This window comes from Chionomys nivalis, chromosome 19, assembly GCF_950005125.1.
Source record: "Chionomys nivalis chromosome 19, mChiNiv1.1, whole genome shotgun sequence".
NCBI classification, from domain to species: domain Eukaryota; kingdom Metazoa; phylum Chordata; class Mammalia; order Rodentia; family Cricetidae; genus Chionomys; species Chionomys nivalis.
In genome coordinates, this window is record NC_080104.1 from 43123297 (window position 1) to 43147365 (window position 24069).

At 44.6% G+C, this 24069-nt stretch overlaps 1 protein-coding gene across 1 annotated transcript; it reads right to left on the minus strand.

Annotated features, from left to right (window-relative positions):
- Positions 1-4262: 4262 nt before the first annotated feature.
- Positions 4263-22614, minus strand: Kifbp (kinesin family binding protein). Its single transcript, XM_057752043.1, has 7 exons — positions 22126-22614; positions 18524-18622; positions 14200-14279; positions 13748-13931; positions 10767-10851; positions 8835-8950; positions 4263-5852 (listed from the first exon to the last, which is right to left on the minus strand). Exons 1-7 carry the CDS (start codon positions 22537-22539, stop codon positions 4977-4979), a joined length of 1854 nt encoding a protein of 617 aa, XP_057608026.1. The 5' UTR covers positions 22540-22614; the 3' UTR covers positions 4263-4976.
- Positions 22615-24069: the final 1455 nt, after the last annotated feature.

A 24069-nucleotide genomic window follows, 5' to 3' on the forward strand; every position in this document is an offset into this window, starting at 1 on the left:
CAGGCACCTCAGGTTTCTTAACTCTAGTTTCCAGCCTCACTTTTACACAGAGCATTATATAACCTTGTCGTTTCCTGTAGATAAGGATGCGATATTGGGTCATGACCTTCCTGAGGCAGGGAAGGGCCTGAAGGGTCTGGCTGGATTACAGTTACACACACGCTCACTGGGCAGCCAAAGGCAACCTCCAACTCCTGTTCCTCCTACCTCCATCTCTCCAGTGCTGGGATGCTGGCGTGTGCCCTGGGTCTGTGCAGTGCTGGGAGGGGAACCTAGGACCTCCACACAGTGGGTTTCAGGTTTCTTTCTTGAAACTGTTTTCAAAATCTACTAACAGTGCCTGGAGGTGCAGTGCAATGGTGGACACTGTGCTTAATGCACGGAGGGTCCTAGCACGTCAAAATAATACTGAGAAATAGCTTCAGCCGGGTGTGGTGGCGCATGCCTTTAATCCCGGCACTCAGGAGGCAGGCGCATCTCTGTGAGTGTGAGGCCAGCCTGATCTACAGAGTGACAGCCAGGGCTACGCAGTGAGACCCTGTCTCAAGAAAACAAAACAAAGAAAAGAGTAATTTAAAAAACGAAACAAGTGAATATAATGGAGCTCCTTTTCTCTCTTCAGAGATTACCTCTCTTTGCGTATCACTGTTTACAGTACAAACATACTACAGGGAGCCAAGGCACGCGGCTGTAATTTAGCACTTGGAAGGTGAGACAGGAGGACTGACATGCACACAAAGCCACAGCATCCACAGTGAGGCCAAGGGAACTTCGAACTACTGAGGACGACAGCAAAGGAATGAGAGCTGCATTCCCAACACCTGGGAGGCACAGGCAGGTGGATCGCTATGAGTTCAAGGACAGCCTCGCCTATGTAGTGAGTTTCAGGACAGCCAGGACTGTCGAGAGACCTGTCTCAAACACCAAAAACCAAAGACAAACAACAACAACAACAACAAACAACAGGGCTGGAAAGATGACTCAGCCATAAAGGCTAAAAACAGGCCAAAAAAGACAAATAAACGCACCCGTACGCAGTGGGTCATTTAAAAATATCACTGTTGTGCAAACATTTGAGGGTTCGTATTTACAGCTCATGATTAGAAACTGCTTCTGAGAAATGAAAAATGGGTGCTCCCTCAAAGTGGCTACAGAAAGATTGCCCACCCCGGAACAGTTATTTAGAAACAAAACTGGTAACTGCAAACCCTCTTTATATAGTTGCAATTACGGTTCGGATAATGTGGGGTTTTAGGCCTATTTTCTTCCTCATCTCCACCTGACTTGGTAGCTTGTGAAGACTTACTCGGGAGCACAGCCTCTCTCTAAACTGACCCACTAGCTTCGTTCTGGAAGAGATCCAAGGTTCAAAGAGGCCTGCCACTCAATGACTGCCCAATGTCACAGCACATAGATATAGAAAGTTTGACAGCACACAAGCCCACCGTCTCTGCTGGCTGTGTTCTGTCATGCAGGACATCTGAGACAGCTCTCTCTGGGGAAGCAGCCAGAGCCCTCGGAAGGCGTGTACCAGGAGTGAGTGAGCACAGTGTTGATTCCTGCTGATAACCAAAGTCTTAAAGCCCGAAAAGCCACAGAGAGCAAGTGACAAAGAGCAGAGGAGGCTGGTGTCTACGGTGATGATGACCAGCTTTACTGTCGCTGCCTGTCCTACCTGGCAAGTTTACCCCCTGAAATGGAGCTAACACTGCTCGGAAGAAGAAAGGTAGAGACGAAAGCCGTCGAGTTTTGGCATGTTCTCCAAGGGTGGCACCCCAAGCTTGGCGGGCACCTTTTAAATGAACAAACACTGAAATGAGGTCATGAAAATGACAGGACCAAGAAAGGCTGGGGGAGGGAGGAGTAGGCGTACTGGAGAGATGGCTCGGCAGTTAAGAGCACTTACTGCTCTTGCAAAGAACCCTGTGGTTCCCAGAGTCCACGTGGTGGCTCACAACCATCTGTAACTCCAGTTCCAGGGCACCTCACACCCTCTTTTCACTTCTGAGGACACCATACACAAGTGGGGCATAGACAAACATGAACTCACTCTTAGGTGTCACATCTGTCCTCAAGAAGCTGTCCTGCCCTGTCTGGCTCCTTCAGGCTTCCTCCTCTCCTTTCTAAAAACGGTCTCACGAAAAGCTAGAACAACAGTTATTCCATTTTAGACTTATCATCTTTAACTCAACACAACCTAAACAGAACTCTTTCTTCCAACCCCACAGGCCCCACAGAAAAACAGTTCACCTGTGTGCTTCCTTGATTTATTGTGGTTCCTGAGTCTTCTCCCTTAGAAACCTCTGGCATGGCCCATGGCTTCTGCTTCTGCCCCTTCACCCTGGTTCAAGCCACCCTGTCTCTGACTTGGATCAACTGTATCCACCCATCCCCCTCAGGAGCTGGTCTCCTTGCTCCCTTCCCTCCTCGATCCTTCTCTTTCTCTTTCAGATGGGGCCTCATGGCCCAGGCTGGTCCCAAGCTCAATGGGTAGCTAAAAAAAGACCCCAAACTTATGATCATCTTGCCTCCACCCCCTCAATACCGAGGCCACAGGTGTGGAGCACCATGTCTAGTTATGTGGTGCTGGGATTGAACTCAGGATTCAGCATTCTGGGTAAGCACTCTTATCAACTAGGCCATGTTCAGATCAGAAGAGCTGGTTTCCTTCCTTCCTTCCTTCCTTCCTTCCTTCCTTCCTTCCTTCCTTCCTTCCTTCCTTCCTTCCTTCCCTCCTCCCCCTCCTTTTTTTTTCTTTTGGTTTTTCAAGACAGGGTTTCTCTGTAGTGTCGGAGCCTGTCCTGGAACTAGCTCTTGTTGGCCAAGCTGGCCTTGAACTCATGGAGATCTGCCTGCCTCTGCCTCCTGGTAAGAGTTGGTTTCTTAAAAATTCTAATCAGATTGACCAGTCCTCTTGCTAAAAATCCACGAACCATTGTACCTAGAATAAAATGCAAACTGTCCTCAACCTACAAAGCTCCCTCCGCCTGACTTCTGGTGTCTCCCCTCCTACCATCTTCTAAAGTGCCAGCCAGGTTCCTTTGCGAGCTTGTTCAGTCTAACATCCCTGGAGCACTCTAATAAAGACCTTCTTCTTTATTCTTCTTTGCTCGGTTCTGCATTCTGGGTCTCTACCTCATCCAGGCTAAACAGCACTCCTCACAACCGCTTGCATCGGTGCTGGCTGTTCCCCACTCAGCCCACGGTACCCTGCTCTCTGTTCACCTGCTCTGTGAGCACAGGGCTCTGTTCTGCTAATCCCCATGTCTCCTGCTAAGAAAATTAGGACAGAGCCTGATCCACATGCACTTTAGTGAAGACTAGTGAATTCTAACCAAATCCTACACACCGACTGCTATTCACAGATTTGTTCCCCCAGCAAACCCATCTCAAAGGAAAAGCACAATGGTTATGTAAACACATGCCCACAAGAAACGTCATGGAATCTTAGGAGCTTTAGGATACAAACTAATAGGTAAGCAAACCCATGCACAGGGTTATTCTCTACAGCAAATCTTCCAATGGATCTGGACCGTGAGCCGACATCCTCTTTCCCACCCTCCTGGATGCTGACAGTGCAAGCCAGGTCCTTGCCAAGCGAGGCAAGCACTCCTACCACTAAGCCACATTCTCAGCCTTGAATTCTGCATTTCTTTAAATGACCAACACATATGAACAATGTCAATATTAATGACAATTATGATGTGGTTTATAACTACAGTGGGACTCTTTGATGATAAAGTAAAGTTTTCTAGCTTAATGTTTCCTCACTGTGCAACGTTATTAAAGAAATATTCTTCTCTAAGGAAGGGGACTGAGAAAATGGGAGGGGGACAAGAGGAGGTAACAGGCGTGTGTATGATAGAAATACACTATATATGTGTATAAAAATGCCAAAATGAAACCTATTATTGTGAATAATTCATATATAAATATATTTATTAAACCATTAAAATATTCTTTGGTTTTGAATAAGCTAATACCTTTAAGGTGACAAAATTAAGACCAAATTTTATAAGAAAATGGGTTGGAGAGACAGCTCAATGGCTAAGAGCACTGGCTCTTCTTCCTTGGTTCCCAGTACCCAAAGAACAGTAACAATGTCTGGAACTCCAGTCCTAGGAGAATCAGATGCCCTCCACTGACCTCCATAGACACTGCATACACACATGATCCACGGACACACACTTGGCATATACACACACATAAAAATAAACCTTTTTTTCCCCCCCAACAGGGTTTCTCAGCAGCTTTGGAGCCTGTCCTGGAACTCACTCTGTAGACCCGGCTGGCCTCAAACTCACAGAGATCCACCTGCCTCTGCCTCCCGAGGTCTGGGATTATAGGCATGCACCACCAACACCTAGCTTAAATCTTTTTTTTTTAAAGAACATTCTTATAAGAAAAAGGGGGCAACAGAAGTGTTTACTAGTTGAAACAAGTAAATTTATTAAGTGCAAAGCCTTTTGTCTTATAATTAAGATAAGCCATTTTACAACATTTTTAATTAAATTTTTAGTATTTTCAAAAGGGAAGAATTTATCTAGGGGTTTAAGAAAGTATTTTACAGAGAATGACTATGGGAAGTAGCTTTCTCAAATCCATCACAGTAGCAGGCTCTTCTACCAGGTACACTACCTCGTGTTGCTCCCGGTGCTAAACCCAACAAGTATCAGTCAACAGAGGACTTATCAGTCAGATCACGGCAGGAAATGTTTGTACTTAAACAGGAAAACAAGCGATGGAAAATGCAGAACACCTGTCATTTAGCAAGGCAATTAAATAATTAGGTATAAATTATTAATTAATTTTATGCTGCTTAAGGTCCTAGCATAGACTCAGGTTCCTGACTGCATCTGAAGCTCCGAGTGCATTCCTCTCGCTCTGGTGGTGAAGGCGACCACAGAGCTGGGCCTGGCTCACTATGGGGTGTAGGGGGAATGCTTCAGGTTGTGTTTCCTGTCCTTTGACAAGGCTTAAGTCAAGGCCATCTTGGCTCTGAACCGCTCCATTTTTGTTGGGAGAAGACTAACCATCTCTTTACTAAGCTCCAACTCAACTTCTATTTCCTGGGCAGCCTCGGGGTGAGTGTCACAGTAATCAACAATAAATCTGTAATGCTCCAAAGAGGTCGCCAAGTTTTCTAGCTCTTTCTTGGGGTCTGAAGTGATGATTCTGCCATAAAGACGAGCTACTCGGAACTTAGCTAACATGGCAGGGCGGAGAACGTCCTCCCCAATGTGCTCAGGAAAGACTTTATTCGGATCCCTCAGGGAGTCTAGGAAGAGCTGGTAGTACTTGAGTGCAGACTTATTTAGGCTATTGATCTTTTTCACAATGTGTGAGTCAGGATCCCTGAGCTTGTCGGCAATAGCAACCTTCAAATCCATCATGTCATAGTAAGTGTGTGCAATTTCAAACTGAATCTGCCTATTGACCAACAGATAATACTGGGGGTTCAAGTCCACAATCAGGGGCTCTAGCATGGCAATTCTGCGTTTATGCATCTTGCATCGCCTCTCCATGTCAGTCTCAAAGAAAGCGAGCACCTTGAACAGAGCACTGTGGTCTTGAACAACTTCAATATGGTCAGTAACATACCCATCAATCTGGAAGAACTCTTTTGCCTCAGACACATAGTGTTGACCCAGTAGGAAAAGTTCCCTGGCTTCTTCAAAATCTAATGGCCTCAAGTACCTCACTTTCTCTTCCACTGCCGAGATGGCATCACACAGCTCTCCAGTTCCAAACTGCACAGCCCTTTTCCTGATGCTCTCCTCCTCATCAAGCTCCTTCTTCCTTAATGCTCTGAGTTCTGACTGTTTGTCCACATCAAGTTCTCCAATGTTGTCCTAAGGAGAAACCATAGTTAAGAGAATACTCATTTACTGTCAAGTAAAACTACAGAGTAAACCTCAGCCAGCTGTGTGATGGAGCACACCTGTAATGCCAGAAATCAGGAGGCAGAAGCAGGATTGCAGAATGGAGACCAGCCTGAGCTAAATGGCATTATTGCAAGCTGGCTGGGGATACACAGCAAGGCCCAGTCTTAATGAACAAAGAGTTGGGACTGAAGAAATGGCTATTTTGCAGAAGCCCTAAATTCAGTTCCCAGCACTCATGTGCTGGCTCACAACCATCTGTAAGTGCAACTCCAGAAGATTGGATGCCCTCTTTTAATCTCCATGGGCACCAAGCACACATGTACACAGACATACAAAAACACTCATATATGTAAGATAGAATAAATAAATCTTAAAACAATCATAAAATCTCACTTGGAAGGCAGAAGCAGGCAGACCTCTGTGAGTTCAAGGCCAGCCTGGTCTACACAGGAGGCTCCAGACAAACAGTCAACCTAAAAGTAAAATCTGACAGTGGGCAGATGGCTCACATTTGTAATTAAGGCACTCTACAGTTAGGCGGGAGATGGCTGCAAGTCTGAGGCCAGAGTGGGCTCCACAGTGAATCCCAGGCCAGCATATACTGTATGGTGGTATCTGCCACCAGCCTTGACAACCTGAGACTGACCCCCGGGACCCGCACAGTGGCAGAAACGGACACTGTCCTTTATGTTGTCCTCTCACCTCCTACCCACGCACGTACGTATGTATATGGATACACACACAAACGAACTCACTAATTAACTGAATTAAATGAAAAAAACCTATATTAAACAAATGATCAAAGTGCAACAAGGTTGAAGCTTTTATTGTAATATGGGTCCTAAGAATCGAACTCTTGACTTGGCACCTTCACCTGTTGAGTCAGCTGACAGTCCTACCTTAGACACTCAGATACTTTCTTTTTGTGGTTTTTCGAGACAGGGTTTCTCTGTGTAGCTTTGGAGCCTGTCCTGGAACTCTCTCTGTAGACCAGGCTGGCTTTGAACTCACAGAGATCCACCTCTGGCTATCTACACTCAACTGCTGCATTAACTCTGTCCACACTTAACAACTGACTGACTATGTCTTGAACCTACAAGGTTTTGTCAGTTTGTAAGGTAATATTGCAAAGACACAAAAATTAGTGAGAGTTACTTCCTGCCTTCAAGGACTTGCAGTCTAAACTAAATCAAGGGGCCAGGTGTGGTGGTGCACTCTGTGATCCTAGTACTAGGAAGGTTGAGGATGGAGGATGGCCACAAGTCTGAGGCCAGGAAGGACTGCTCAAGTAAGCTCTGTACCAGACGGCACTAGCGCGAGATCCCCGTCTCAAAACAGGATCAAAACACAAAATCACAAACAGAAGGAGATAAAAGATGAGATTATTGATTCACTTATTTATTTGGTCATTTTAAATGACTAGGCCACCATACCACATCTGGACTTTCCTTTCTTCCGATCTTTTTAAAGTTAACTTCATTTTTATCTTATATGCATGGGTATTTTGTCTGCATGCGTGTCTGTGCACCAGATTGGTGCCTGGTATCTGCGGGAAGATGATTATCAGATCCCTGATAGACGGTTGGGAACTGCCATGTGGGTGCTGGCAATTGAACCCTGTTTCTCTGGAGGAGCAGCCGATGCTTTTAACCCCTGAGTCATTACCTGAGCCCCCTATTTGGTTTTTTGAGACAGGGTCTCACTATGTAGTTCTGGTTGCCTTGGAACTCACTATGTAGACCAGACTGTCCTCAAACTCACAAAGATTTTCTTGGTTCTCTCTCCTGAGTGCTGGAATGTGCCACCATTCCCAGGTTATAAAACAGAATTTAAATGACTCCATGAAGTCAAAAGAAGAATATAGTATCTGTGGAGGATAAAGAATTATTCATTCAAGCCAGGCAGTGGTGGCACATGCCTCTAATCGCAGCACTTAATCTCTTTGAGTTCAAGGCCAGTCTGGTCTACAGAGTGAGTTCCAGAACAGGCTCCAAAGCTACAGAGAAACCCTGTCTCGAAAAACAAAGCAAAAAACCCCAACTAATTGTTGAATGAATAATTCTTATATGCATGTTTTGTTTTGTTTTGTTTTTTCGAGATAGGGTTTCTCTGTAGCTTTAGAGCCTACTCGCTCTATAGACCAGGTTGGCCTCCAATTCACAGAGATCTGTCTGTCTCTGCCTTCTGAGTGCTGGGATTAAAGGAGTGAGCCACCACTGCCTGGCGAACAATTAGTTTTTTAAATACTCTCTTGGGAACAATTATGTCACAATCTAAATATGATGCTGACCCCATCTCTCCACAGCCTAGTTAAAATTCTTTATGGTCTTTATGAGTGTAGTGCACACCTGTTATCCAGGTACTGTTACCCAGGTGGCTGAGGGAGGAGCTGGTTTAAACTATGGCGTGAGACTGCTAAAAGTAACAATACAACTGGGCTGGAGAGTAGCTTAGTCAGGAGCATGCTAGTCATGAAAGCCGGGGGCCCAGACTGGATCCCTAGGGACCATACAAAAGAGCTGAGGATGGTGGCAAGCAGTACTTGGGATTTTTTGTTGTTGTTCTTGTTTTGAGACAGAATTTCTCTGTGTTGCTTTGGAATATGTCCTTCCTGGAACTAGCTCTTGTAGACCAGGCTAGCCTCAAACTCAAAGAGATCCACCTGCCTCTACCTCCCGAGTGCTGGGATTAAAGGCGTGCACCACCACCCAGTTGTGGCAAGCACTTGTAACCTAAGTGCTGGCGGGGAAGAGACAGAGGCATCCCAGCAGCTTGCTGCCCTCTAGCCAGCATAACCTAATCACCTAGCCCCAGGTCCAGTAAGAGATTCTATCTCAAAAAAACAACCAAGTTTATCCCCTGCACACACACAGGTACCTAAAACACACACACACATACACACACAATTTACAAAAACCACAAAGCCGAAGGCAATTTCCATGTGCATACCTGCATGGAGAGCTGGGCGTTCTGCAGCAGCGTCAAGCAGTACTTGATCCAACATCGTGCTATCTCCCCTTTCCTTTGATGGTAAAGCTCCGGCACATCTCCTTCGGCTTCAGGATCTGAAAGCACAGGCGGCCTGTCAGCCGGTCAGCACTATCTGCGCTGCACACTGTCCTCTGTTCCTTCCCCTTCCCTGACTGCACAGCGGCAGACCCTCACTAAGCTGTGCAGCACTAGGGGCCGCGCCTGCAGAGCCCGCAGGTAAAAACTAAGACTACAATGGATATTTACTTTTGAATAGTTTTTTCTTCATATAACATGCTACTAAAATTCTGACCCTATCATTACCAACTCCTGAACTTTATTTTTAATACACCATTACACACAATTAAACAGATATTTCCTGTTTCAGCCATTCTTCTGGAAGAGGAAATATACTGTTTTAAATCCTTCCTATAATGAACAAGTCTAGGCTACAGATTCCTATACATACATCTACCTAGAGTCTAGACTGGTTTCCAGAAATGGAATTTACTAGGTTAAACAGTTTACACAACTTAAAGTATTTTAAATAAAAATTGACAAATTATTTCTGGCAAGTGTCATATCCAACAATGTTTTTGTATGCTGACAGAAATCATGTGGAAAACAATGGACACTGTCATTTTCATCTTTCTCCCCGACCCCTCCCAGCCCCTGTGCTGGGAACAGCTTGCCTAGCACACACAGGCCCTTGCTTTAATGCTGCATCACATACACACAAATACGCAACCAAACAAAACCCCTATGGTGAAGAAAGACAGTGTGAGAAGACAGCCCTTACATAAGTAGTATCCTGACCAAAATCTCAATCATGGTAGAAGGAAACATTGCACAAACTCTAAGTAATAGGAATCCTACATAGTAACCAGCCCCATGGCCTTCAAAAGACACGCTGAAAGGGCAGAGGCCGGCAACTGCCCCAGAGGACAGGAGGACTAAAGCGACCCCCACAGCTGAAGGCAACGTGCAGTCCTGAGCTGTACACAGAGACGGGAAAGGCTTCCCTAGGAAGGGCATTAGAGGATAGCTGACAACAAAAACATCCACTGCAGCAGGAGGACTGTCGTGGTGCTGCATTTCCTGAAGCTGCTAACGGTCCCATATGAGTGTGTGTGTGTGTGTGTGTGTGTGTGTGTGAGAGAGAGAGAGAGAGAGAGAGAGAGAGAGAGAGAGAGAGAGAGAGAAAGAGAGAGATTTCTTTTTTTCATGATAGGGTCTTATGCTATTGTCTGAATTGACCTGAAATTTGTTACATAGCCCAAGCTGGCCTAAAACTTGTGGCACTCCTCCTGCCTCAGTCTCTGGAGCACTGGAATTCCAGGCATGAGTCATTATGTCTAACTGAAGATATTCTAATTCTTAGGAAATGATTTACTGAAGTATTACAGTCAAAAGATGTCTATAAAAACTCATCTCAAATGGGTCAGAAAAAAATGAATGGAGAATCATAAATATTGAAAATGATGCATTTAGAGGAAGGCATATGGAATTCTGTTCTTACAACTTTTTTAAAGCTTATAAGAGTTTCAAATTTGAGGGCTTTGTGATTAAGAGTTCTTGCTATTTTGCAGAGGACCCTAGCTCCGTTCCCAGAACCCACACTGTGGCTCACAATCATCTAACTTGGGTTCTATGGAATGAGATACCCTCTTCTGATCTCTGCAGGCATCATGCACACATGTGGCACAAATACACAAATACCCCTGCAGACAGAACACTCATACACATACACTCAGAATTCACACAGGTTTGTAGTTATATAGAAGCCGGGTATGGTGAACTTGTCATTACAGTGCTTAGAAAGCTACAGTGGGAGGACACTGAGTTTAAGATCAGCGTGGGCAAGACTGTCATAGTGAGAAACTATATCATGAGATGCACACACAAACTTACTGTCTTCTGTAGCTGGGATCTTTCCAGTTTGACCAAAAATAACATTAGCTGCAGATAGACAATGCCTGGCTTCCATAAAGCAGAGCTGTTGGGAAAATAAGCACAAGAAAATCTAACTATGACAAAGCCTTGTTTACAATAACAGTTCTATTAACATAGCTGTACTATCAGGAAAAGGACCCCACTAAAGGGACCGAACAGCACTGCTATGGAGAACAGCATTATCTGGTACTCTGTATCTACTCTGTCAGAGGACTGAGGGCTCATTCCTGACTTTTAAAACCTTTGGAGGGAGGCGACATGACAAGGAGGCTTCCCATCAAGTTTTCAAGTCAAGGGATTTCTACAAGTGAACTTATGGAACTACTTCATCAATACTCACAAGGAATTCAAGATTCAAATCTGGGCACAGAAAACTTCTCCAACACTTCAAGAACATCTCCGTGTTAAACATCAAATACCTGTCATCTGTCATTCAAAATGTGGGATCTGGCAGAATCAAGTTAATCTTCTGAATGGAAGAGAATGTGCTTCCTATCCGTTAGTTTGAAAAACTGATGTGGTTGATAGAATTTCAACAGTAATACACCTCGCCTCCACACTGAATTCGTAGCTCTCGTAAAGAATAGTTGGGTACCATGGGTATCAATAGACCAGCAGCATCCATACCTCCACATGTTGGTATGAAATCCAACTGTAAGACAACTGTTACAGCACACATGAAGAAACATTCTTGGCCCTCTACAGTGTCTTACCCATAATTACCACTTTAGCTCTGTCCAGAATGTCTTCCTATGAGCAGTCACTGCTGAAGACAGAGACAGCCTTGTGCTCTGTGGGTAGCAGGTTAACATGGGACTTGAAGAGCAGCAAGACCAAAGAAGATGGAGATGGTAACAATACAAATAACATCACTTTCTGTTTTTGTTTGTTTTGTTTTTTGCATAGTCCAATATTGAACCCAGGGTCTCCTGCATAGTAGACAAGCACCCTATTGACCAAACTCCATTTTCAACCCATTTGTGGGGACAGATATTTCTGGAGTGACTAAGATATAACATCACTTTTTTTTTTTTTTTCGAGACAGGGTTTCTCTGTAGCTTTGGAGCCTGTCCTAGAACTAGCTCTTGTAGACCAGGCTGGCCTCGAACTCAGAGATCCAACTGCCTCTGCCTCCCAAGTACTGGAACTAAAGGCATGAGCCACAACAGCACGGCTGAACATCACTTTCAAACACGGTTTAAATCTCTTTTTTTGTGACAGAACTTAGCTGGTTATGATGTGGACCAAAAAAAAAAAAAAAGAAAGAAAGAAAAAGAAAAAGGTGTGGTGCAGGAGAGACTCACATGCTGTACTATGAATACCCATGGAGTTTTAGGTGTTAGTTAAAACCATACTGAACAAGGAAATGTAAAGTGTTAAATGGAGGCCACTAGTTAGTTCCTGGCTGCTTAGCCCCAAAATAATTATACAGAAACTATATTAATTAAATCACAGCTTGGCCTATTAGTTCTAGCTTATCAGCTAACTCTTACATATTAATTTAACCCATTTCTAGTAATCTGTGAATCGCCACATGGCTGTGGCTTACTGGCAAAGTTCCAGCATCTGTCTTCAGTGGGGCTACATGGCTTCTCTCTAACTCCGCCCTTCTTTCTCCCAGCATTCACTTTAGTTTTGCCTGCCTAGCTCTTTCTGCCCTGCTCTGCTATAGTCTCAAAGCAGTCCTTTATTAGCCAATGATATTCACAGCATACAGAGGGGAATCGCACATCAGTAAAGTTGCTAAATGGAGCAAACAATGGAACCTCAACAGCTGGAGGGAAGGAGCCGGCAGAGGGGCCTCTTGATGACCATGCTGAAATGGAGTCACAGGAGTTCAGTTTGAATGCAAAAAGTCTTACTTCCATGCTTGGTCCTAAACCAAACTCCTAGAAGCGATGCCGCAGTCAACACTGCCCTTTCCCAATAGTGTTTCTGAGTGACACTGTGTGGGACAATACAGCTAGCAGGCATAGTAAGGAAAATGCTGAGGGGAAGGCAGCAGGCCACCAGAGGAGCAAGAGGGATGTTGATGGGCTAAGAATTTCCAAATGTCAGCACTCTGGGAACCAGATTTCCAAATAGCAATAGTTTCTGTGCCGGACATGGTGGCACATGCTTTAGCCATGGTACTCGGGAGGCAGAGGCAGGCAGACACCTCTGAGTTCCAGGCCACCCTGGTCTATATAGCAACTTTCAGGCCAGTCAGGGATACCCAGCGACACCCTGCCTCCAAAAAACAGTGGGGGGTGGGGGTGGGGGGGGAGAGGTTAGTATTAGAAACTAAAGTACTAAAAAAAAATGAGTTTATGCAAAATACAACTCAACGCTAAGTGATTTTGACAAGCAGCTTGATGTTCAAACTTGTCTCTATGTTTCAGTTCAGAAGGGTACCATAAAACCTGGAACTCTAGGGCTCAGCACACAGTTCCAACATCAAAAGTGATTATTAGAGAGCGGCTAATTCTGAACAGCAACTGAAACACACCACATTCTTTTATCAAAGCCCACATTTAACCGTCAACTTCCTCAGACAAATTCTCACAGTTTTGAGATTAGCATCACATGAAGATAAAGTTGTATCCGCAACAAGATAAAAATCTGCAATTTAAGGTACCACACAGCAAGAGTGAAATGAAAAGTGTGCTAACAGCCGGACGGAACTGATGTTAGGTCCCTGTCATGGAGGGCTAGCAGCACGTTAGAGACCCAACAGTAGGGGGAGAGGAAAGATCGGGATAAAAATGCACTGCATGAAATTCTCAAATAGAAACGTTTTTTTAAAGATTCAAAAGTATTCATACAACAAAGCGCTCCAATACTGTTTTGCCAAAGCAGCTGGCTGCATTCTACACCAAGTTTTAAACAACAAAATAGCAGCTACCTGCTTTTACGGCACTGCTGGCCCTGTCCTCACGCAACTACTTTGGGATACTGACCTTATTGATGTAGAACTGGGACAGGGTGGCAGCGTTGATGGCCCACTCCAGGGGATGGTAAGCATTGTGCTCGAGCTGGCGTTTGAGCGTGCTGTGGCAATAATGAGCAGCTTTCTCGAACATTTCCATGTGCTGGTAGACTTGAGCCAGGTAATACAAATTATGAGTATAAACCTTCTCAAATCTGTGAAGGAAAATAGTGACTTACACAACCATTTACAATTTAGAAGGAAATTTCAGATATTTGAGTTGAGCCCTTGGATCTATCTGACAAACAAGGAAACTGAGTCTCAGAGTTGAACAAAGTCATGTAACTTTTATGTACATGTACATAGAATCCTCACTGTACCCTGGAGGAGGAGGAGTGCCGTGCAGCAGCAAACAGCACATGTGCACCCCGAGCAAGCACCCAATTACTGCGGGGCACACCTGTGGGCTCAATGAAGACCAACCTTTTTGATCTCTCTTGCTCCGTGAGTCTCTCTTCTTCAGGAAGGAAATGCTCCGTGGGGTCAAGAGGCGGGCTCCCAATCTGTGGTTAAAGAGCAGACAGCTCTTCAGCTTCTGAACACAAACCCCAAGCGCTCTCTTGTGGCGGGTTTGCAGAAATGACCTTTGTCTGAGGTAGCCTCACCATGGAACTGCAACTCAGGCTGGCATGTGCATATATAATTTTTTAAAGACAGGGTCTTTTTTTTTTTTTTTTTTTTTGGATTTTCGAGACAGGGTTTCTCTGTAGCTTTTTGGTTCCTGTCCTGGAACTAGCTCTTGTAGACCAGGCTGGCCTCGAACTCACAGAGATCCGCCTGCCTCTGCCTCCCGAGTGCTGGGATTAAAGGCGTGCGCCACCACCGCCCGGCTAAAGACAGGGTCTTGTTGGAGAGACAGCTCAATGATTAAGAGCACTGGCTGCTCTTCCAGAGGACCCAGGTTCAATTCCCAGCACCAACATGGCAACTCACAACTGTACGTAACTCCAGTTCCAGGGAATCTGGCTCCCTCATAGACATACATGTGGGCAAAATACCAGTGCACATTTAAGAAAAAAGAGAAAAGAAAAGAAAAGAAAAGAAAAGAAAAGAAAAGAAAAGAAAAGAAAAAGACAGGTCTCCCTTTGCAGCTCAAGCTTGCTTAGCACTCACTGTGCGCTGTGTGGCCCAGGGTAGTCTCAGAGTCCAACCACTACTGTCTCTGTATTCTGAATGCCAGAATTACAGGTGTAGGCCACCAAACTTCGCTTTAGTTGAATAATTAAGTATTTTGAATTTTGTTTTGTCTACTAAAAAGGCTCTTTTAAAAACCTACATAAGTTTAGAGGGAAAAAAGAAAGGGAGAAATTATAAAAAAAATACATTAAAAATAATAAATTAAAAATAAAATAAAATAATTAAAAAATGAAAAAACCACCTTACTACCAAGCCTGACGACCTGAATTTGATCCCCAGAGCCCATACGGTGGAAAAAGAAAACCCACTATAACGTGCAATGCACATGCGCACACACACACACTCAAATAAGTAACTATAATAAGATAAAATATGCACAAAAATAATGATTTTAGTGATTTCTATCTTCTTAGGTAACAGTTCAAACTGCCACTACTAATGAAAATCAACTCATGGGAACAAGCAAAGTGTTTTTTGTTCGTTTGTTTGTTTTGTTTTGTTTCTAAGACAGTGTGTCTCGTGTGTGTAGCCCTGGCTGTCCCGGAACTCACTCTGTGGCCTGGCCTCCCACTCAGAGATATGTTAAGGGTTAACATGACTTTTCAGCAACTAAATAAAAAGCAGGGATTAATCACACTGCTTACCGTCTTAGGAAAGCCAACCTTTTTTTTTTTTTTTTTTTTTTTTTTTGGTTTTTTCGAGACAGGGTTTCTCTGTGGCTTTGGAGCCTGTCCTGGAACTAGCTCTGTAGACCAGGCTGGTCTCGAACTCACAGAGATCCGCCTGCCTCTGCCTCCCGAGTGCTGGGATTAAAGGCGTGCGCCACCACCGCCCGGCCGAAAGCCAACCTCTTATGCTGTTTCCTTGTCTATGAAAATCAGGCAGTTACAGCACCTAACCTCATAAGGCTTTCAGGGTGACAGCGTTACTCTCCACAAACCCATTATAACATGAAGGCTTCTGTCCGGGCATAAATGTTGACCCTTTATAAGGACAGTCCCAACTACAAGTTCATCCTTGCATCTTGCTATATTATTTTTGTGGTGCTTGGGAATGAACCCAGAGTCTAGGACATGCTAAGCACACTGTCTATCCCTTGAGCTTTGCCTCAGAACCTCATCCTTGCTTTGAACTGAACGCATCAAGTTCCCAAGCACAGCAATACTTCCTAGAGAGAATCTGTCCCAGTGACAGCACAGTCATTTGTGCGAGCAATTGGATGGATCAGTTTGGTCTGCAGGTGATTATGTTGATAACTAATTGATAATAGGAGGGTCCAATCCACTGTGGGATAAACCATCCCCTGGCCAAATGGTCTGAAGGCTAGCTGAACAAGCTAGTAAACAGCATTTTACCGTGGCTTCAAGTTTCTGCTTGAGTTCACGCCCTGACTTCCCTCAGCGATGGAACCTGGAGTATAAAAACCAATAAACTCTTTCCTCCCTCAGTTTCTTTTAGTCAGAGGATTTTTTTTCTTTAAAGATTTATTTATGCCGGGCGATGGTGGCGCACGCCTTTAATCCCAGCACTCGGGAGGCAGAGGCAGGCGGATCTCTGTGAGTTCGAGACCAGCCTGGTCTACAGAGCTAGTTCCAGGACAGGCTCCAAAGCCACAGAGAAACCCTGTCTCGAAAAACCAAAAAAAAAAAAAAAAGATTTATTTATTTGGGATGGAGAGATGACTCAGTGGTTGAGTACTGACTGCTCTTCCAGAGGATCCTGATTTGATTCTCAGCGCCCACATGGCAGCTCACAACTGTCTGCAATTCCAGTTTCAGGGGACCTGATTCCCTCACACAGACATACACATCAATGCACATAAAACAAAAATAAATTATAGCCAGGTGGTAGTAGCGCACGCCTTTAATCCCAGCACTCAGGAGGCAGAGACAGATGGATCTCTGAGTTTGAGCCCAGCATGGTCTACAAGAGCTAGTTCCAGGACAGGCTCCAAAGCTACAGAGAAACCCCGTCTTGAAAAAAAAAATTATTTATTATATATACAGTGTTCTGTCTGCAGGCTAGAAGAGGGGATCAGATCTCATTACAGATGGTTGTGAGCCACCATGTGGTTGCTGGGAATTGAACTTAACCTCTGAGCCATCTCTAATTTACTTATATATATGAATGACACATGACTTAATTCCCATTAGCTAGAGAGGGGAAAGCCTTCTGAATCACCTTCAGGATTGTTGAGAGTCTCTGAAGAGGGCCTGTCTGCTCTTTGCCTTGGCTTTGCTTCCCAACTTAAGTCTTTACTCTGCAGTTGTAATGTGGTTGGTGTTGATGTCATGCTGTGATAAAAAACTAAGAAATATATCCTAGACATATATATTCTGCTTCTTCTACAGAGATATTCATCTGCATAAGCTGCATTTCAGACATGGGGGAATATCATCAGGAAAAACATGTCCCTGAAGCAGGTCTCAGAACATGGTCATCACAGCAGCAGCATAAATGTCACCTTGTTAAAAAGCGCACTCTCAGGCCGCAGCCCAGAACAGCCCCAGATGGCCCAGAAGCCTGGTCTGCTGAGACTTTGGTTTTGGTTTAGACAGAGTCTTGCTGGTCTTGAACTCAAGCTCCTCCCTCAACTTCCAAGTTGCTGGGAACACAGGCACCTACATGGCCTACTGAGGCTTCACAGGTCCCTCGGGTGACTCTGATGTGCACACCGCAGCTGCAAACCACAGTCACAAAGATTTCAGATGTATTGTTGAGTTTCAGATATACTGTATAGCTGCTTTCCCTCAAAGTACTGCTGTCTTCAGTGAAAAAAAATACAATCAGTAGTCTACATCCAAAACTGAGCTGGAGATGGCTCAGTGGTTAAGAGAACTGGCTGCTCTTGCAGAGATCTGGCTGGGTTCAGTTCCCAGCACCCACAGAGTGGTTCCAAAACTATCTGCAACTCCAGTTCCAAGGAGGCTGATGCCCTCTTCTGACTTCCAAGGCATGCATGTAGTACACAGATATACATACAGCAAACACTCATATACACAAGAGGAAATAAATCTAAAACAAATTAATACAAAAATATTCAAATGGTATGTTTGGATAACATTAGAGTATTTCCTTTATGATTATATTAAGACCATCTTTGCCATTATGCTCTACCGAGTATTACTTTTAAGAACCTCAGTCTTCAATATGCAGTAATTTCAGACAGTTCTAAAAAGAAATTCCCGGGTATACTGAAAAATTATTATGATGGAAAATTCTTGTATGTGCATGCATGTTGCATGTGCTTGTGGAAGACAAAGGTCAACTTCAGGAGTTCCCCAGAAGCAACACCTTGCTTTTTTTGTGCCAGGGTCTCTCATTGGCTTGGGAATTGCTGACTTGACTAAGCTGGCTGGCCCGAGCTTGAGGGTCACCTGTCCCTGAGTCCCCAGCACTGCCATTACAAGCATGCACGACAACACCCAACACCCAGCTCTTTATGTGGGTTCTGGGGGTCAAAGTCAGGTCTTCATGCTTGCATGGCAAGCACTTTATAAAGGAAGCCATCCCTTAAAAATTAATAATAATTCCTGTGAATAAGGAAGTCTGGTATTAATTTATGATTAGTTCATTGTCAATGTAAATTTTTGTCTGCCATGTAACATACCTCTTTCATGTACTGATTGTACAGTGCTTCTGATGACTCCAGGTAGGACCGTGCAGTTTCAATCTCTTCTCTCTCAGACCACAGGATGCCCAAGTTATTCTGGAAAGCAAGGAACAGGAAGAGTCATTGAATATATCCAATTAAAGAGACTCATAGTTTCAAAGTCAGTATTTCCTGACAAAATGGCAGTGGGTTTTTATTAATATGACCCTATTTGTTTTTGCCACTTTGCTTCCTGTTCATGAGCTGAAGTCCTGCTCTGTCGGGCTACAACAGCCAGAGTCCATGTGGCTGAGCAAAGTTGGATGAAATCTTCCAAAACAAGCCATTCCTCCCTTTGAGTGCCTATGCCAAGAATATTGGTCACAGTTACAAAAAATTACCTAACACAAACCTATAAATGAATGCCAGGATAATGACCTCTTCATATCTGATCATATTTGAGATTCCTTTAAAAACTATTAGTTCTAAAATTATTAGTTCTATTATTCCCAAGGTTGTTACTTTTAAATTTCTAAAAATATTGTAACTAGTTACGACTTATGTACAGGACAACTACTAATATAACTTATGAGGTGTATTGTGTATATGCATTTTTTAGGTTTCTTGTTGCTTTATACAGGTTCTCACTATATAGTCCTACCTGTTCTAAATCTTCTATATAGAGACTGGCCTGAAACTCACAGAAGTCCGCCTGCCTTAGTTTCCTGCATGCTGTGATTAAAGGTGTGTAATACCACCACCCTTGGCTCTGTGTAGCTCAAGTACAACATATTTACCTTAATGTTTCTTGCTTTGTTGAACTGGGCTCTCAGGTATACAAGGATTATATTGGCAAATAATGCTATTTGATTATTTCTTTTTAATTTTATGTTTAAGGGTATTTTGCTGAATGCATGTGGAGGATTAAAGAGGGTGTGGGATCCCCTGGGACTGGAGTTAGAGATGACTGTGATCTTCTATATGGGTGCTGGTAATCCTATACCATTCTCTGGAGGAGTGGCCAGGGCTCTTAACCTCTGAGCCATCCCTCCAATCCTGGTGAGGAGACATTCTTATTTCAGGTATACCAAGTTGTCAAACTTGTACCTTAAAATCAATAAAATACAGTATACACTGCAGACAGACTCTTTATATTATGTACGGGTTCCATGATACTGAAATAGTAGAATAACTTTAATGTTTAAGGTTTAAAACCCTTTCAAAAAGCTGTGTGTTAATTTCTATTTATCATGTGCATGTGTGTAGGTGTGTTTGCACTGGATGTGCATGCAGAGGGCTACGCACAGTAGTTGGTTCTCCACTTTCAACACGTGGGTCCTGGGACTTGTACTCAAGTTGTTAGGGTTAGCAAAAAGCACCTTCACCCCAAGACATCTCTCCAAGCCCTCCAAAGGTTTTAACTCTTGGAAAACTTGACAGGTTGACTTCCTTCTTGTTGTGCCAAAGGGCCCCGACAAAAACAACTGTTCAAATACAGGGTTTATTTCGGATCACACTTTGGAGATGTCATGGATGGCACAGGACCCGGAATGTGATGTGGCTGGTCTCACTGAATCCACACTTGGTACAGAAAGAAATATTGGCATTTCCCAAGAGATGCTGCCATCCACAGCTAAGTGAATCTCTTTGGAATACCCTCACAGATGAAGCCTAAGAGGCTTCTCTTAAGTGATTCCTATTCCAGTCAAGCTGCCAGTGCAGAACCACCACCACACGGTTCAAGTGTAACTTGGTAATTGCTGAAGTGGGTTTTGGTTGTTGTTGCTGTTTTCTTGCTTTTCCTTTTGGTTTTTAGAGACAGTTTTTCCTCTGTATAGCCCTGGATGTCCTGGAACTCACTATATAGACTAGACTGGCCTCAAATTCACAGAGATCCTCCTGCCATTGCCTACCAGGTGCTGGGATTAAAGGTGTGTGTTGACAACAGCTGGCTTAAGTGTTCAAACTGAACATCTTATAAATTTCTTTAACTCACTCATGTTTGAACAAACACGTAAAATGTCCCTGTCTGTACCACCTACTGGAGCTGTAAGTAGCAAGCAAAAAAGTATAGGTAATGCTTGTTATTATTATTACTAATACTATTGCTATTATTAGACCTTTAATTTTATTGAGCCATGATAAAAGAATATGACATACAATTTCTAAGTTTTGAGACTTTCCCTTATGGCCCACCTACTCAATCAATTTTAGTCAATATTCCCTGGTTCACATATATGAGCACAAGTGGACTGTGTGCAGGGTGAAAATATCTGTAAGCCTAAGAGACTAACCTGGCACCAGAGAGCCAGATGTTAGCTGTATATTTTTTTCCAGAGTGTGGAGATGAAACCTGGAGCACTAGGTAAATGCTCTTCCACTGAGCTACACCCAAGGGCATGGAAACCTCTACCCACTATTTGAGTTTTGAAGTATTAGGTTCCTCAAAGCAGAATTGTCAGACTTGCTTCTTAATAAGCCATGCACCCCATAAATGAGACAAAGTATTGTAAAAGGATGTTTCCTGTTCCAACTGCCCAGTCCCAAATAACCAAATCAAAGAATGAATATGAATTATAAATGCTCGGCCAATAGCTCAGGCCTACTACTAACTAGCGCAGACATTTAAATTAACCCATTTCTACTAGTCTATGTATTGTCACGTTGCTCGTGGCTTGTTACCTTATTTCTACACATCCTGCTTTCTCTGCAGCTGAATGGCTGGTTAGCATCTCTCTGACTCCGTCCTTTTTCCCCAGGCATCCTCAGTCTGATTGCCTGCTTTTGGGCTGGCTGTCAGGCAATCAGCCTTTTATTAACAATAAGCATAATTCACAGTGCGATGTTATAAAACAATGACAGTTGGAAGGAGAGATCAGTTTGGACCAAGGAACGTTACTAATACAAGAGTCAGTCATGGTGGCCCATTCCTGTAAGTAAGCTGACGGGGGAAGACCATGGGTTAAGGCCAGCCTGGGCTACAAAACAAGACCCTGTCTGAAAGTAAAAAGGGAGGGAGGATTCTAGCACTCAAGGAGACAAGAAGATAAAGTTCAGCATTGGACACATGAAGCCCTGTGTAAACACAAACAAAAAAAAGTTACTAAAGGGAGATCTTGAGACACATTATGAGGAATAGGTGGGAATTCCTTGCTGACCCAACAAAACAATGTGGTAAGAGTGGAGTTGAAGATTTGGGAGATTTTATTTTGAACCAAAACTGGATTATTGCCATCCCTTGTCATTTTCATTCCATTTGAGTCAAGTTGGATTTTTCTTACTAGAATGAAACTGGGCTGGCCAAGGGGTTGGAAAAGCACAGCCGCTAACGTTCTGCCCAGGACTAAGGAAGGCAGCAAGTGAGGCTGAAGTGGGCGCTGAGAGCGCAGAGGGAGTTCGCAGGCAGATGGTGAGTAGGTGTTAAGATAAATTAAGAGAGACTAAGCTCCACTCTGTAGCCCAGGCTAGCCAGGAACTCGTAGCAATTCTCCTGCCGCAGCCTTCCAAGTGCTGGGATTCCAGGCCCGGGGTTCTGCGATACTGGGGAATGAACCAACTAAGACAACCCCAGCCAGGAGGGGCATTTTGGACGCCGAGTGAGCTCCGCCTCGGCATCTCACCTGCGCCTGGATGTAGAGAGACACGCAGCCAAGCGACAGGCGGAAGGGGCGCAGCAGCGACAGGCACCTGACTAGATGCTCCTCTCCAGCAGACAGTTCCTCTGTGTCGATGTGGTTCACGCCAAGGTGGAACTCAATCACCGCGAGCCGCAGCGCCCGCTGCTCCCCCGGGCCCTCGGCGTCCCGCGGCTCGGCCGCGCCCAGGGCCTGGTCCCCCGGCCCATCGTCGGCAGCCCGCTCGTCGTCGTCCTCGGGAGCCGGGCCTAGAAGAGCGCGCACCTCCTCCAACAGCGCGCGCGCGCTGTATTTAGATTTGTACGGCTCCTTCTCCGGATTCTTGTGCAGCTCCACCCGTGACAGGGCCAGCGCCGCCTGGAACTTTTCCTGGATCTCTGGTCCAAGGGAGCCCGCCATCGCGGCCTGAGCAGACCGCCACCTCCCTGCCAGAGGACCAGACACCGGAGGCCTCCGCGTTGCGACACTTCACTTACGACACGTCGTGACTGTGGCGCGCCTACCAATGAAATCGGTGGAGGGGAGCGCGAGACGCTAGGCAGCAGCCAATAGGAGGGCGTGCTGGTCGCCACAACAGCCGTCGTCAGGGAAACGAAGCTGTCCGGGAGGAGGACTAAGCTGTGCCCGGTACGGTGCGGCTCCTCGCGCTTCATCCCGAAAGATGGATGTAGTTTATATAAAAATGTTCAGAATTAGAAGGCGTAGGGATAGGGCACTTGCCTACCGGGTATGAGACCAGGGGTTCAATCCCTAAATGAAATTCAGGATACTGTTAATCTCTAACTTAGCTAGTTAATTGCTTAGTAGGGATCGTTCAATATTAGTATACTAGGCTATTACCGCGTTAATTATATATGGAGGGAACGTGTACCACGGAGTGCATGTGGAGGTCAGAGGACAGCTTTCAGGAGTCTCCTCTCACCGTCTGACTCTCCTTTCACCGTGTGGATCTCAGGGATCAGGTCCTCCTCAGGCTTATTAGCCTCAACAAACTTCACCCACTGAGCCGTCTCACTCCGCCTCCAACCGCCCTACAAAATTTATAAGCCGGGCGATGTTGGCGCACGCCTTTAATGCTAGCACTCGAGAGGCAGAGGCAGGCGGATCTCTGTGAGTTCGAGGTCAGCCTGGTCTACAAGAGCTAGTTCGAGGACAGGAACCAAAAAGCTACGGAGAAACCCTGTCTCAAAAATCAAAACAAAACAAAAAAAAATTATAAAGGCTCTTGTGACAAGCATGATGGCAGTCATCTTTAGGTTTCACAGGCGCGAGACCTTACTTCAAGTTAGCGAACAATAAACTACTACTACTTTTCAACCGTTTATTTTTGAGATGTCTTTCTACTATTTTGCTCATGCTAACTTCAAACTCAACATTGTCCTGTTCACCTGCACCATACCCTGCATCTGAAGTGCAGAGATTTATGGGTGTGCCCCTGTGGGGGCTTATTCATTAATATTTATGTTTCTATTTACTTTTAAAGACAGGGTCTCTCTATGTAGTTCTGGCTGTCCTGGAGTTCTGCCTGCCTCTGCCTCCAGAGGGTTAGGATTAGAAAAGGTCCTGCTCTATAGTTCTGGTTGGTCTGGTAGTTGCAACATAGCACAGGCTTGCCTTGAGCTCATGGTAATCCTCCTGCCTTTGCCTTCCAAGTACCGGGATTAGTGTTCTACCAAACTCAGTTTAAGATATAACCTTTTGGGGCTGGAGAGATGGCTCAGCGGTTAAGAGCACTGACTGCTCTTCCAGAGGACCCACATTCAGTTCCCAGCACCCACATGGCAGCTCACAACTCTCTGAAGATCCAGTTCCAGGGGATCTGACACCTTCACACCAGTGCACATAAAATAAACAATAAGAAATATTTTTAAAAAATATATAACCTCTTACAGTTTTTGAAAAAGTTTAATGAAGTTTAGTTAACGAAAT